General features: G+C 42.2%; 1 protein-coding gene across 2 annotated transcripts in view; it reads left to right on the top strand.

The window, feature by feature from the left end:
• nek7 (NIMA-related kinase 7) overlaps positions 1 to 15,780 on the top strand; it is a 56,376-nt gene that overhangs the window by 14,862 nt on the left and 25,734 nt on the right. The window contains exons 2-4 of one of the 2 annotated variants that reach the window (XM_010794818.1): positions 5,542 to 5,629; positions 12,083 to 12,223; positions 13,043 to 13,105. In XM_010794818.1, coding sequence (XP_010793120.1) covers positions 5,570 to 5,629; positions 12,083 to 12,223; positions 13,043 to 13,105 — 264 coding nt within the window. In that variant the 5' untranslated portion in view covers positions 5,542 to 5,569. The remainder of the gene's footprint in view (positions 1 to 5,541; positions 5,630 to 12,082; positions 12,224 to 13,042; positions 13,106 to 15,780) is intronic. The other variant, XM_010794819.1, reaches the window with a different exon arrangement.

A 15,780-nucleotide genomic window follows, 5' to 3' on the forward strand; every position in this document is an offset into this window, starting at 1 on the left:
CCCCCAGTTTGCCTTGATCTACCTTTCTATAATCTGCTCTCGCTCTGTGTTTTGCCTCTTCTCCTATTTTAAATAAATAATGCCGAATGGAGGAAATGAGGATTATAGAGGAGCTAAAGCCAGCACAGCTCCACACCGTCTCTCTCAGGGCCGCCAACACATCAGGGCTAACAAGCTTCTTCTTTTCTCACTTCTGTATCTGTCCCACTCCGTCCTACTCCCTCCCTGCTGTCCCCCTGCTCCCTTTTGCATTCTCCCACTCAGTTTTGCCCTAGAAGACTGAAGATATGCTCTTTAATGTCAAGGTTGGACGAATTGTTGCCTACCAAGCCAACTTTGTGTTTATGTTTTCAGTGCCTTTTTCTTTAAAGGTTGAACAAATAATTATGAAAGAAACTCTATAGTTGAACAATTTTGTGGCAGAATAGGTAAATAAACCACATAAAACAGCAAAAATAGGGATAGAATATTGGATTAAAGTGAAGAAAATAAGAAATAAAGCAAGTAACGGATAAAATGATTAAGAAAAAGGGAAGAGGGCAGGGAGTTTTCTCTAAATATGATAACAAGGGTCAACTTCTCTTGTAAATCAAGAGAAGTTGACTTGAAAGGGCTCTCCACTTATACCTCATTCACACCAACGCAACTCCGGTTCAAGCTCCGTGCTAGAGCTTTTCAGGTTCAGAACCGGTTCTTCGGTTTAGCTCAGGCTCTTTTCACACTGCCCAGAGTCTGACTGGTGCTGCATCATTGCGTCATCGTTTGCGTCATGACGTAACCGTTTGCGTGCCTGCTTCATAAAGCCAAACCGCGCGGAAACCCCTCACAGCTGACACCAACAACAACAATGGCCGATTGTGCTCCAGCTTCCTCTTTACCTCTTCGGAAGACCAGATTCCCAGTAGGTAGCAGGTCTCTTCAGTGGACCACTGCTGCTTGTTACGTTTCTCCATCGTTGTGTACAAACTGGATACAACGCAGGCTTTTGTTGTTGTTCAGGAGTTGATCCCGCCCCTGCCCCTGCCCCCGCCTCGACGTAAGCGTGACGTATGCGGTACTTTTGCTCCAACCGGACAATGTGTGAACAGGAAAACCCGGTGCTTTTCAAGCTCCAGCTCCGAACCGGCCCTGAAACGCCGTTGGTGTGAATGAGGTATTATTCATGAAGCTCAGTTTACCCGTCATGAGGAGTACTTCTTGGCCTCCTGTTAGAGCCGTTGTATAATCTCTGTTGTACCTTGACGGTTCTTCAGGGGGCTCTCCAAAGTCTGAAATTATAACCCTGATGATGTCATCAGATGAGTTCCACGACTTTATGAAAGTGCAATACTGAAATCGTTGGAGTTGCCTTTTTTTAATGACATTTTTTTTTTTATTGGGCCCAGCATTTTATGGTTTTCAAGGGAACAACAGACCAAACTACCTAAAGTCTACTTCTTGGTGAGCAGAGTTTTGCACAGTGCAGTTGGCGATAGAGCATATTTATTACAGACAAATAAAAGCATGATAAGAAGTGGGGAGAGTTGGAGAAGTGTAGAAAGTAAGGAAACAAAAGCAAATGAACAAATGTGTGCTGGAAGTGTGAGAACAAACAAGAATGTTCACAGAAAATGGCTGAATCTTGTTAATATCCTTTTCTTTCCTCGTCTTGTTCTGCCTGCCTCAGTTTCTCCCTTCCCTCCTCCATTTAATTACCTTCGTGTGACGGGCCTGCTGTGAGAATGTCGGGCTGGAGTCGCACGTTAGACGGAACGCAGTCAGAAAACAGTGTTTGTTTACACCGAGTGGTTGGTGGTCTGGATGGGAGAGTTACCATCAGTTTATCAGAGAGGTAAAATGTGATCTTGCTAGCTCTGTTGCTCCATTGTACTAAGAAATTATATATTCACACCTGTCAGCCTAACTGCAATGGAAATGCTGAGAACCATTGGGGATAATTTGTAGACATTCTTTTGTAATAAAGTACAGTATTACAATAGTTAGACGGTCAGCACAATTGGGACTTTTTCACAGCCGAAAAAATTACAACAAAGGAACTTAAATATGAGTCTAGATGGTAAAACTCAGGAACAAAAATATGTAATATGAGAATAATGTGTGTCCACATAGTAGGCCTGTACTGTATTGATTCTCTCTACCTCACTTTTACTCTTACATTATTCTATCCTGTTGTATATTTGCAGCCGTCTCGGAACAACGTTCCGCACTGGTCTCTGACATGCATCTATCAATAGTTAGTGCAGCTTTTAGCAGTTGCTGCCCCTCTGCTGATAAAACACTAACCAGCCCACCACCATTTCTCGCGGGTAGACTGGTACATTGAGTTCCCACTGCTGCTTGTGCCAACCAAATGTTTTGGAAGTCAAAAATTCCTCTCTGTGATGAGAGCAGGATCTTTTGTGGATCAGAGTTGATTGCAGAATAGTGTAAACAGCGGAGTGGGTTTGAAGAGAGGGAGATTTGGTAGCTTTAAGGTTCACATGATGAAAGTTTAAATACATCTGTGTGTTTGATTCCTCGGCTCACTAGGACTATGCTTTGCTTTTGATGGGTTGAACTGACTTGAACTGTGTGTGAATAGGGAGCCCTGAGAGCCTGACCCTGCCTCTTTTGATTGAGTAAGCTCCGTTAATTGTGCCGTTTCCTGGTGTGTGTTAATCTAACCCGGCAGTCTTAATTGATCTCGTTAACGTGGGATGTGGGAGGCGAAAGAACGCAAAGACGCCCCCTGGTTATTTTGACACATAGACAGTCAGAAACACAGGAGGGTTAGGGAGAGGAGTAAGGGTGCCAGCCCCAATCTAAAAAAACACACGGCTGAAGTGCAAAGAATCACTTCAAGAGGCAGGAGGCCGCCTGGCTGGGTGACTTGTGAAGTCCCCTGTGACACCCTAATCAAAATGTCCCGACACCCTTCCACTCAGCTTCTGTCTGATAGGCCCTGTTTTCACCTAGTCCTTATGGATATCCAGGATGTCTCAAGATTGTCTTAATTGAACTTGAATCCAAATTAAAACACATATTGAAGCCCAAAGTATGTGCTTTCTGTTTTACTAGAATTTTGCAGATTAGAAATAAAAAATCAATTTTTAACAATTGACAGAATATAATCACCAACAATAAGATTTTTCCTTAAAATGATTCCGTCACCATGGTCCGTCAACAAACCATTGTTATGGTGCTGTTTATTTGTAGTTATCAATCTTGGGAACAAACTAATTTGCGAACAACAGCCAATACAATTTCCCTTTGAGATGCCAGTGGTGAAGTGCCAAACAGTAATGTTTTATGTGAAGATACATTTATTGAGATGAACTCATATGTGACAGTTAACTTTATAACCAAAATGAGTAGACTCATTCATTTCAATGTGTTTAAAACGTTAGTGATTTTGTGAAATGAGCAGATTAGCGCAGAGTATTTTGTGTGACTGGAATCGTATGTTTATTTGTGTAGGGAAATTAAATTTCAGTATAGGAACAACAAGTAAAAGTGATTTTGAAGATGCATTTGATTCCTAACACGGTACAAACTCTCGCCTTCAAATTGGGACAATTCTCTGTATAGGCTTTATAAAAACATTTATGTTTCCCTATTTATTTATATTATTTTAATTTAAAAATAATGCATTAATATGGAAAAAACACTTAGTCTGGTGTCATTGGTACATTAGGGCAGCCTTACCAGAGTTAGACCTTTACCCAAGCCATGGCAATAGTTGGCTTTTAAAAGATTATTTTCCTTTAGTTGGTTTACTAAGTAAAATAATAAGAACCAAAAGGCTCTTGTTCAGATATTAAACCTGTTTTCTAGTTTTCCTTTTTGCCTCCAGCTAAAAATCCTTATTATTTGTAACGCTTTTTTACATTCAAATTGATTTAAACTTGTCGGAAACAAGCTTTTAATGTTAATTTCCGAATAAACAATATTCCCAATATAGTCAATGCACTCCCAGGAGAAATAGTGTTGTGCAAACAGTTCTTTCCACCAGCTTCAAAGCTCACATGAAGGCCAGCGAGCCCCGGAAAGAAAAGCTGAGCTAATCCAAAATAAACAACCCCACTATCTGCTAAATTCTTGCATGCTCAAGCGCACACATACACATGCTTTCTTACAGGCACATATTAAAGACCCTCAACATGCTTTTATTTATATACATACATATATGCATATGTATATTGCAGATGTCTAATTAGCATTATTAACCTTTAGTGCATGGGACTGCAACATCAGGGGAGAGACGGCTCCTCGCTGCCATTCTCCTCTCCATTGTACCAGGGGACTTTTAATTGGCCGGGGAGGTTTGAGGCGACAGAGACGGGAGACACTTAGTAAAACACAAATGACTGACTGACAGATCCGCAGACAGACGGCCTTCACTCTAGTGGAAAAACATGCAAATGTCCCACTGTGGAGAGTGTTGTGTCCCATTTAGCTTTTGTGTGGAAATGAATGTGGGTATTAGCATGCACGTGGAGAAGCCATGTAAATAAGACACATTAGATATTAGCAGAATCATAAAAGCCTACACTAGAATCAGCATGGGTAGATATTCCTATATGCTATAGTCATACTACTGATTATGCAAAGTCCAAGCTTTTTTTTTCTGCCTCTGTCGATACATTCTGCTCGTTAATACTTTGACCCAGAATGTACGCGGATGCACATGCGTGCACTGTATGCCCACATGTGAACAGCACAACATCCCAGACAATATGTGTGCACACACTTCCATAGCTTACATTTGTATGTTGCTTAAATGCAAACAGCACACCTAAGATATGCATTTCCGTGGGGATAACACATGTTTGCTATTATGCATTCAATATATAATGTGTAAATTGGTGTTAATTGTTCGTCTATGTAACCGTACTATGTGCATACAGTGTGCATGGGAAGTGATTCTAGAGTCTGTCAAAACCATCCCACATGCATGAGTTAACTGGAGTCTCTGGAATAATATAGAAGCTAATTGCACGTGTGAATATAAGTTTTGCATCATACTTTTTGAGATTTGTGTCAATTATTAAACCAGGTAACATTTCATATTGTGGCACTGATAGTTGTAAGTGTGCAATAAGCCAAGCAACCGGTGGTGGAGAATCTTATGCAATTAGTTTGCTTCTAGGCTACATGCCAGGACATGCAATTATACAGCACCATGCCGTACACCCGTAGCCAACACACTCACCTCGCTGTGACCTATATTTTCTCAGAAAACGGAAAATGAAGTGCAACGGCATACATGCTGGAATAACCAGTAACTCCCATGAAAGGTTCATGAACGATTTCCAAGGAAGTACAGTGTCATTATCTCGGCTTTGTTCAGATTACCGTAGTATAGCTGCCTACTGCAACTTGAGAGGGGCCCAGACAAAGAGTGTCAAATCCACCGGCATGACGTGAGATCCAGTTCTGCTGAAACTAGACACTCTGGCTGTAACCGGCTCTCAATAGTGAAACAGGGAACACTTGTCCAGCTGATAAAATGTTTCAAAGCCGGCTAACTAGAAGGTGTATTTGTGTGTTTGTTGTTCCCAGAGGTGTAAAGGATCAGCCTCCTAACACCATGGATATGGACACACAGCCACAAGGACAGCAAGCCGCCGTGCCAGTCTTTCAGCCCCAGGTAAACTCCACACACAGACACACACAAGCCAAACTGCTAGCTAGGATTGTAAGGTGAGATAAGGAAATGCAGCTGAATTAAACAAATATGTTGTCATACCTTTTAATAGTGAAGAGAAAAACAATACACTTAGGTATTGCAATATGATGTTTTGTGGTACTTGATTTATTTACAACTAGTAGTTTATATGCAAGGTTAGTGGCTTAGATGTGTTGTGTTTGTCTGTTGGATGTTACAGGGACGGGGATAAATGGATGCAAATCCCACTGCTCTGATTGCCTAAAAAGAGTCCACTTTTAAATGTACGCCTACGATTGTGTGACCTCCTATTCTCTGGCAGTTCAGAAAAATTAAATATAAATATCTCGTTTTTTTTTGTCATTTCAATCTTTATTTCGAACAGATTAAATAAAATAACAAAATAACAAATATGAGAAACAGAATACTGTATTGTTAAAATACAGTATTTATCCACATTCATGATACAAAAAGTCTTCATATTAATAATAATAATTAAAAAAAAATCTCAATCATGTATCATTATGCCAGGTTTCTTTTATGGGATTGTTGCATTAATGTGATGAAGGCTCTTGATGTTGTAAGTCTAAATCATTTGAATAGACAAAACCACACAATTAGGCCATTTTATCTATAAACACATATTCAATATATCTTTTGAAAATGACACATGATAATATATATTATTATACATCAGTAAATGATTTATTACCGACATGTGTAATCTTATCATTTGGTATGTGATTTTGTTACATTTTATAATGATTGTGGTATTACAAAGGGGAAGCATTTGATACTCTTTTATTAGAAAACCCACTCATCCATGGAATCTTACTGTAAATATTCAGTTTTAACCTTTATTTCCTTACGTCAATCAAGTTGTGCCTTTCAGTGTGTGTGTGTGTGAGAGAGAGAGAGAGAGTGTGTGTGTGTGTGTGTGTGTGTGTGTGTGTGTGTGTGTGTGTGTGTGTGTGTGTGTGTGTGTGTGTGTGTGTGTGTGTGTGTGTGTGTGTGTGTGTGTGGTTGTTTCTATTGATCAGGGCGTCCCTGTATGCCTCTCTCGGTTCAATACAGCTCTGTGCAGATCTGGTCATTGTTGGATTTTAATACCGCCCTCCAACATCAGGTCCATTGATTTCTTTCCAGAAGGATGTCTTTGCCTCCATAACTATTGAATAGACTTTAAACAAAGAGGATCATCCATATGCCCCAGAGTAAATGTGGATTTTACTTTGGAGGAAGAAACAACACTAAAAATAGGCCTTTGCTCTCAGTTGTTGTTCTTCTTGTGTATGCAAGGGCACTGCAACATTAACACTGGAATTGCCAAGAGGGTTCATTTATATTCTGAGATTTGTAATTGCAAAATTAAGGATAATTGGGTTGCGCACAAAAGATAAAAGCTCTAATGATTAATTTCACTTAGGCAACACCCTCCACTCATACACACACAGACACTAGATCTTCCACTGATCTCCCAGCAGTTGATTGTGTGTTATTGTTCAGGCTTAATGATTTCTCCCTCCGTTTTTCAGTCTATTTCTAGCGGTTTACATCAGTGTTAATTCCAAGCCCATTTTTTTTTGCTTAGGTTCTTGAAAGCACCCTGAACTTTCTGCGTTGCGTCATGTTTTTTTTCACTCTCACAGAAGAAGTCAGAACTGATTTCACATTTAGTTGGAGAGTCAGTCAGAGTATGTAGATGGCAGTCGAAGCAGCATCCAGATGGGTGTCTTTCAACAAGTCCTGCATCTGTTTCACACTTTCCCAAGGTTCAGTCTGCTCGGCAGCACAGGGGAAAAAAAAAATCACCAGCCTCCTCCTGAAGAAATCTGAATTGTATATGTGATGAAGGATATTCTGTATCGCTTGCAATATCATTTCTCTTGGTCCCGGAGGTATGATGCATATGCATTAGGTAAACGAGATGAGCTGGTAAGATGTGCATTTTTAATGGCGCATTTGCTCTTTGAGTGAGTGGGAGGGTTGGAGAGGAGGCCCCCCTCAGATCATATTTTGATCGTCACTGCAGAGTTTGACAGACACGGATCTGTCTGAACGTGCTGAGACAAGGCGGTGCGGTTGTGGATCAGATTGAGAGGAGAAGAAGAGCGATATGCACCTTTGGGGTGAATCCTGCCGGTTGGCTGAGGATGAATATTGCATGGATGCCGTGCTCGGGGGGGGGGGGGGTGACTGGTGGGGCGGGAGGCCTCGCTACCTGCCAGTTGCTGCCTCCGCTGCTCCTTGTATCCCTCCCTGTCTCTCTTGGAGAATACATCCACAGTCATCTGTCACTTTCATGGAAATCATAGTCCATCCTGAAAAGCATGCAAAAGAGGAAATAACCTGAAAATCCCTTTTTCTTCATCCAAGCACTCAACAAGCAGAACACTGATTGTTGGCCACTACTTCTGCTAATAACGTAAACATAAATACATCAAACAACATCACCTGTATTGGGTAAACAGCTTATTCAGATTTTGAATCAGTGGTCTCAGGGGTCTCTGGTGGGATTATTTCACTGACCATGAACCACGGCCTGGGACCCTCATTCTTATCTCCTCTCCTTACCTCCAATTTCTATTTCTTACTCTAATCTAATTGACCCCATCCACGCTGAAATATGCAGCTCTCTCTATTGATTTCGAGTGTGGCAAAATGCGGGGTTTATTATGTTAAAATGGAGAGATGCATTTTTAAATTTAGCCGGCTCTGCGTGGATGTGCCCCCGGTTCCTCTCCCTCTCTCTCTGGGAGACAGCAGCACCTCTCTGCCGCCGCTGGCCTTTCTGTGGCAGCCGTTGGCACATGCTTGGCTGTCACATCACACCCTCGCCCCTCTGCTGCTTGTCTTTCCCCCCTCTCACTCTCTCTCCCTCTCCCTGTCTTCCGCATTCCCTCTTCCACTCTCCATGTGGCTTGTCAGTTGTGTTTGGCAATGGTGTCATTATTGGGCCGCCCGAATCACACTTCCTCCGATGGGCTGTCTGTCTGCTCTCCCCCTGTCTCTCTCTCCTCCTCTCTTTCTCCCTTCTCTTCTCTCTCTTTCAATCCCCCTGCTAGTGAGTTGCCCATGGCGGTTGTGTGTCACCTTTATACCCAAGACACGCTGTCCCTCACAGACGTTACCCATAATGCCTTGCGCGCCTGCCACTTATCTCCATCCCCTGCAGCTTGTCCCCATCACAAAACCAGAATGATGCGAGTGAAAAGAGTAAGCACAGCCCAGAAATGTGAGTTAAGCAAAACATGAAGAAAGTCTGTAGTATCACGCTCGGAACAGAATGAGACAGTAGTAATCAATCAGCCTCAAACTGGTTAATGTTTCTGCATTCATTTATAGTCAAGGTCTGGAGTAAGTTTAATTATTTCTAACATTTGATTTGCGATCTCAAATTTGAACTGATTCCACTTTGGCCAGTGTTAAAGGAGCTGCATTCTATTTTTGCTTCAACATTGTAAGGTAATAAGAGATATGTCTTGCAAGTTTAAAAAAGTGGTTTCGGATAGTTTTGCTGCTTGGTTTTCAGACTTTTTAAATTATGTTCACCCCTTTTATAAGAATGGAAGCCCTGTAAAAGACTCAACCATGTATCCATGACAGAATGTGTGCCATACTTAACTCATTGACATAAACAAGGAGGAAAGGTCTACCAGGCCACCCTCCATCTTTAGATCCCACCATTATATTTAACATACACACGAACAATCACATTTAGAAGCAGCAGTCTATAACACCCCCCCCTCTCCAGTTTTGTTCAGACACTGACCCCTGTGTCATTCAGGGTCATTCCTCTGTGACTTCCTTCCTTGTGTGTAAGTGTGTGTGTGTTTGTCGGGGCCTTGTGTTTCAGCTGGGAGCTCCTGATTGTGTGACACCCGTGTGCGGCAGATGAGACGGCCTGTCACTCAGCTTCGGCCTGGCTGCCCTTTGAAGGCCAGGCCAGGGGGCGAAGAGGTGCCGCAAATGGCCTGTGAAGTTTACATACACTGCCCACTGCTAAACAGATTAGCTCTAATGAAGTGTCTAATGCCGGGGCCGCTGGCTGACATAATCCCGCCTGGCAGCCCGGCCCCTTGGCTGCCAAAAAAGCCGCCCTCCCTCCAGCCCTCTCTTCTGCCCTCGCACGGCCTCTGCTGCCACCCAGGGCGACTCCACGCGGGGAAGTGCCCACTGTTAATCATGCCGGACAGTGTGCGATCTGACATGCAAATGTAGGTCATTGCATATGTAAATGTGTGATTAGGGGGCTGGCATGCCAGGACACATTAGCAAGACTGTGCTCTCAGCAGGCGGTTGTCACAGCGCTTTAGAGGCTCATGCTAACATTTGTCAAGCTACCACGCAGCGAATGAAAGCAATGCCCTCTCGTCCTCTTTGCCCCCCCATCTCACTCTCTCTCTCTCTCTCTGTCTCTCTCTTTCTCTGTCTCTGAATGTATATACCTCGATCTGTCCATCCTGCATCCTTGCACAAATGCTTCTGTCACCATTATGACAAGTCACTGCACAATATGGTCACACTTTCAATGTGTCCTACCCTGTTACTTATTTAAGTATTATACCTCTCTTCTATGTGTGTTTACTTTAAGTCCAAAGTGAACAATATGTTACTATTGTTAAAACATTCAGTGGTCGCTATTAACAGAGCATTTTCTTTTTTTTCGAGCTGAAGTGATGTTGCACTAAGGTTTGTGAAGCAGTGTCTCATGCTCTCTGTCACAGTAACTCTCAGACAGCTCGGTGATGGCGGTGTCATGCTGAAAAATGCACACACACCTCGACGGTGTTAAGTGTTAATTGGACTGGGCATCTAATTGGCTCACTCGTCTTCCTTTGGCTGTCAACTTTCAACTTTGAAAAAACAATGAAATGCTTAAATTGGTTGCCAAAACAACCCCCACCACCCAGCCTCATACCTATTATGAACAATTGTGTTATTATTCGTTCTTCCCTTCACTGTCAATGTGTGTTTTTTTGTATTTGTAAATATATCCATTGGTTAATCTTTGCAAGAAATGTTCAGTCTTTGGGTTGGTTTTGTCTGCATACATTTAAATGAGTGATGGCAGCATTTAACATTGCCTTATGAATGCATTATACAGCACTATTGTCTTATCTTATTAGTGGTATCACTAATGCTGAAATAATCAGTGGATGGCTATTTCAAATATGAAATGAATATGTTTTGTATTACTCTTGACTGGACCAGCAATATGAAATTTGAAAGAAAATAGTTTTAAAGAAAATCTGATTGGTCAAAAGTAAAAATAATAATTGGTTGCTGCCGTACTAACAGGTGAACAAGTTTCCTTTTTCAGTATTTTGGTTTGATTTTTAGTTGCTGTTTTTTCCTTAGGATTCATTGTCTTCCTTATGTGTTTTATTGCTTGGGAAATTAATGACCTTCTTCCCACTTTGTTTGCACACCTCTGTACCGAGTAGCTTGCCCCTGAGCTGCTCCCACGGCAACACTGGCAGAAGTTCTGGTGACATGTGGCATTCTGATATCTGTCACCTTCTGTTGGCTCCCGCTGAAGCCTTGTACACGTTTACCAAAATCCTGGAAAGGTCACACAGGCTGCTATGTGCTTTTTTTCACACATCATATCTTGGGGGCTCATTCTGATTTATTTTTGAATGTTTTTTCTATTTATTTATAGTAAAAGGTGAGTGTCTCTGACCTGGACAACAAATCATGTCGTGAGAATTCCTTTAGTCTGTGGCCCTAATGTTAGTAATACAAGTTGTCAGACAAAAGAAGGGAGAGGACTCTGGATTCCTTTGACCTTAAAAACCAAGTTAGGTGTAATGATTAGATGGTGAAATATGTGTGAAATGTTGTACGTCCCTCTAGAGAAATCGTTTTTTCAATTTATCTTAAGAGAGGTCATTTTAAGCTACTAAGGAGAACCCATGCCACCAGTGGCGATTCATTTATCTGCCTAGCAAGTACATTGGAAAATAATCAATCAAAAATATAAAACAATGGAAAAAAAACTGTAACTATTAATCAGAAATAAATGTCTGGTGCCAACATGTCAGTGACTTCCAAGACATTCTGCCAGGTCCTGCATGATGCTGTCATAGATCACGATGATCTATGTAAACTACTTTTGAAAAATGAACTTTCTTCCATCTATGGGCTTAAATGAGCTAATATGGTTCAGCGGTGTGCATATTTTACAAGGACTCTCAGCTTCACATCAGCCTTATGCCAGTCAAATCATCAGCAGCCTAGAGCAGCCTCTCAGCAAAACAATTTACAGAATCTGGGGCCTCACCAACATTTCCTCATTCAGTAATGTGGAGATGGTTGCACTTGGTTGGCAGATAAATAATTTTGCAAAATGTCCGTTAATCCTTTTTCCCCTTGCGCATATGCTGTGTGTAGGTGCACAAATTCTAAAAATGTGTTTTTTTTATTATTCAGAAACCATTACAACCAGACATGGGGCATAACTCACTGGCAAACTTCCAGATTGAGAAGAAGATTGGACGTGGCCAGTTCAGCGAGGTGTGGCGGGCAAGGTACCTGTTAGACAACACGTCAGTCGCCCTGAAAAAAGTCCAGGTGAGACACAGTCGAACACATCACTTTGGATACCGGGTGCAGCCAAAATATTCAGCCAGAGAGATGTTGAACTATTCTTCATTCTTGCTTTTTCTGTATGTCCTCATGAAGAGTTAACCCGAGACAAGTTGTCAGTCTGTCACTAGGCTAACACAAACAGACAGCCAAATATACTCTCACTTTCAGGCACTTTCACAACAATACCTCACTCACCTGCATGCAGTATATATTCGACTTAAGAAAAAGTCATGAATCCACACACAAACACACACTCTCAAAAATAAATTGCATGTCAGTAAGCTGAAAAAGACAAGAACAGAAAAGCAGATTCTGTTCTTTTATTTATGAAACAATTGCTAAATTCCATTGTTCTTTTAAGTGCAACATGACTGTGAAGGCTTATCTACCTTAACAATGTGACTCAGCTGTCTTGAAGATTACGCACGCACGCACACACACACACACACACACACACACACACACACACACAGGCAGACATGCACTTACATTCAGTATTATTCACTGACTTACACTCATACACACCCACATGAGGATATGGTGTTCTGGTTGAGCATGTATACACATATTCTCACACACACCTTACACAGGCATATGTGTGTGTTACTCAGATTTGAAATACCTGTAGTCACTCCAACGCCACCCTCTAGATAACAGCAACCATGTTTTTCGGTTTAGTATTTTTTCCCCCCCTGTTTTATTTTTTACATCTCTCCATCTTAGCATTACTTGAATATGTCATAACACCCCTCTCTGTCCTCTCTCTCTTTCTCCCTCTCTCCCCTTTTGATCTCTTGATAGATATTCGACTTGATGGATGCCAAAGCTCGGCAAGATTGCATCAAAGAGATAGATCTCCTTAAGGTAAAGAACCAGAGAGAAGGGAGACGGCGTCATGCGCTGCGCTCTGTTCTCTTAAGGTGCCTCAGCTGAGACCTTCCACCACAGGAAAACAATTGATCTGCACCAGACGGCTTGGATTAGTGTGTTGATGTGTGTGCACGTGTGTGTGTGCGTGCTTCCTTGCATGGTTATGAATGCAGAGGGGTGTTTGAGTATTTGTGTATTTTGCACACGAGAGAATGAGTGTGTGAGTGTACAGTACATGTGTATTACTGTCTCCACATGTCTCTAAGCTTTTGTGTGTGCAGGGGAGCATCAGTGTAACATCCCTCCAGGCTCACATTGACTCTTTTTTTAAAATGCCAAAACTATTGTTTTTTATCTTTTTGTAATGTTTAGAGTCGGGCAACAGTGCATCAGCATGGACATTTAGCAGTCTCCCACATGTGTCTCTTGATATTTTACCTCCTCCCTTTTCTGATTTTTGCTTTACTTTTTTTCCCTTCCCATTAAGTGGGGCTTTCATTGATCAAACCACCTTAAACATGTGTCAGCTGGGATGCTCTCAAATACTAATGAACAAACTAATGACAGCTTCGATATCTACCCCTGTCTGCAAGATCCGAGATGTGTGTCAGAGCCGTCTGTGTTTGTGGATTGATTGTGTGTGTGTGCGTTCCTCGCAGCGTTTCCCACCATATAGGAAGCCTTTGTGCGCACGCCCATACACTACAGGCAGTTTGTGTGCATACACACCATCACACATTCACATTAGTGGAATAAAACAAAACCAATTAGTTTGTACCACTCAAACACATCAGTGAAGGTCCCGGGGCTCTTTTTGCCAATCAAAGACAACGATACTGGGCTGCAGTGGAGACCCTGTGGAGAGCTGTAATCTGAGTAGCAGATCATTGGCTTGATGACAGCAGACAGCGCTCTGTATCCCTGACCTCCTAACAGGGGTCAGGGCGGGGTTAAATGTCACACTTTGCCCACTAAGTTTTCCTTTATGCATTTATTTCTTTCCAATTACACGGATCCTCGTCCTCCGTACTCTTTTTATGTGTTGTTTCCATTCTGCTCACTCCTTGATCTCTTCACTCCTTTTCACCCAGTTTCTGTCTATCCATCCCTCCTGATTTCCCTCTCCCTGCTCGTCGTCCCCGTCCCCGTCCCCCCAGAGCTTTTTGTTCCCTTCTTTTCATCCTGTAAGCTGATTGCTAGTGAACATGGAAGTTATGCCCGGCCCTGCGCTGCCCAGCCAGCCTGATAATAAAGGGCTGAGTGTGAGAGAGAGACAGTCCTTCTGCCTTATCCCCCGCTAGACAGGCCAACAGGAGATACAGCCAAATCAGAATAATGAGAGGCACACTGGCATGGGCCGACTGGAATGAGACACACACACACACACACACACACACACACACACACACACACACACACACACACACACACACACACACACACACACACACACACACACACACACGGCCTCTCAACAGTCTGCTGCCTATTTGTTTGTTTGTCTGTCCGTCTGTGTTTGTGTCTGCTCATTCATCTGTATTTTCCCGCTCTGACATGATGATTTCAACTTGAGAATCTCACTTCTCATTCTGCCCTTTTGTCTAAATCCTCGCTGATAGGAATGTTGTGTTGCTGAAATAGCCCGCTCCCTGCCAATCGTCTAGTTTCACCATTCCTGAAATCCCACAGCTGTGAATTCCTCTCGCTTGTGGGTTACTATCAAGCCTGGATTATATTCTGGAGACTAATGATCTGCCCTAATCAGCAGTGAGAAGCTGTAATGATGTCTGTGTGTTTGCTACTCTGTGCTTTGTGTTTCTGTAAAATGGTGCGTGTGTGTGTGTGTGTGTCTGTGTGTGTGTGCATGCTTGTCTGCATCTGATTAGTTTATACCAGAGGTTTACTGACGAGACAGAGAATTGGCAGCAACTAGCTTAATTTAACCCGGCGATCGCACACTATAAATTCACTTTAATCTTTGGGTTTTCCTGTGAGCCTTTACATTTATTTTGTATAAGTGTAGCACGTATTTACTTTACCTTCTAATTGACAAACAACCCAACATTGCACATCTTCTAATTTTCTTGTTCAGTGAATTGACAAAAATCAATATGTCGTGTTTGTGCTGGACATTGAAATCTGTATCATATTTCATTGCTGAAAGACACTAGAATAGAAAAAGAATGTATCATTGATAATGGTTCTACCTGCGGCTTACCTATTAGCATGTCATTCCGTTTGTAAAGACACTTTTACCCAACGTTTCATCACGGTTAATTTTATACCATCAGATTGCATTAGTCAGTATCTAGTCGTTCTTTGAAACACATCACCAGCTCACCAAATATATCACTTTAGAGTTTTGCATCATTAAGTAATTACACACGCTGGTGGGTCTCAGCCAGCGTGTGTAATTACATAATCATGCAATGTGATATCCCAATGAATGATTGTTGTATTGCATCCATCATTTACATAAACATCTGCATGTGAACACGTCTCTTTATTTCTCTGTATCCTGTGCCTGAGGTTCAAGTAGTGGAAGAGGCGTGGGATGGGGGGGGGCTGTTGGGGGTGTTAGAGGGGGNACGCACGCACGCACGCACGCACACACACACACACACACACACACACACACACACAGGCAGACATGCACTTACATTCAGTAT

This window comes from Notothenia coriiceps, unplaced genomic scaffold, assembly GCF_000735185.1.
Source record: "Notothenia coriiceps isolate Sejong01 unplaced genomic scaffold, NC01 NC01_scaffold00037246, whole genome shotgun sequence".
Taxonomy (NCBI): Eukaryota; Metazoa; Chordata; class Actinopteri; order Perciformes; family Nototheniidae; genus Notothenia; species Notothenia coriiceps.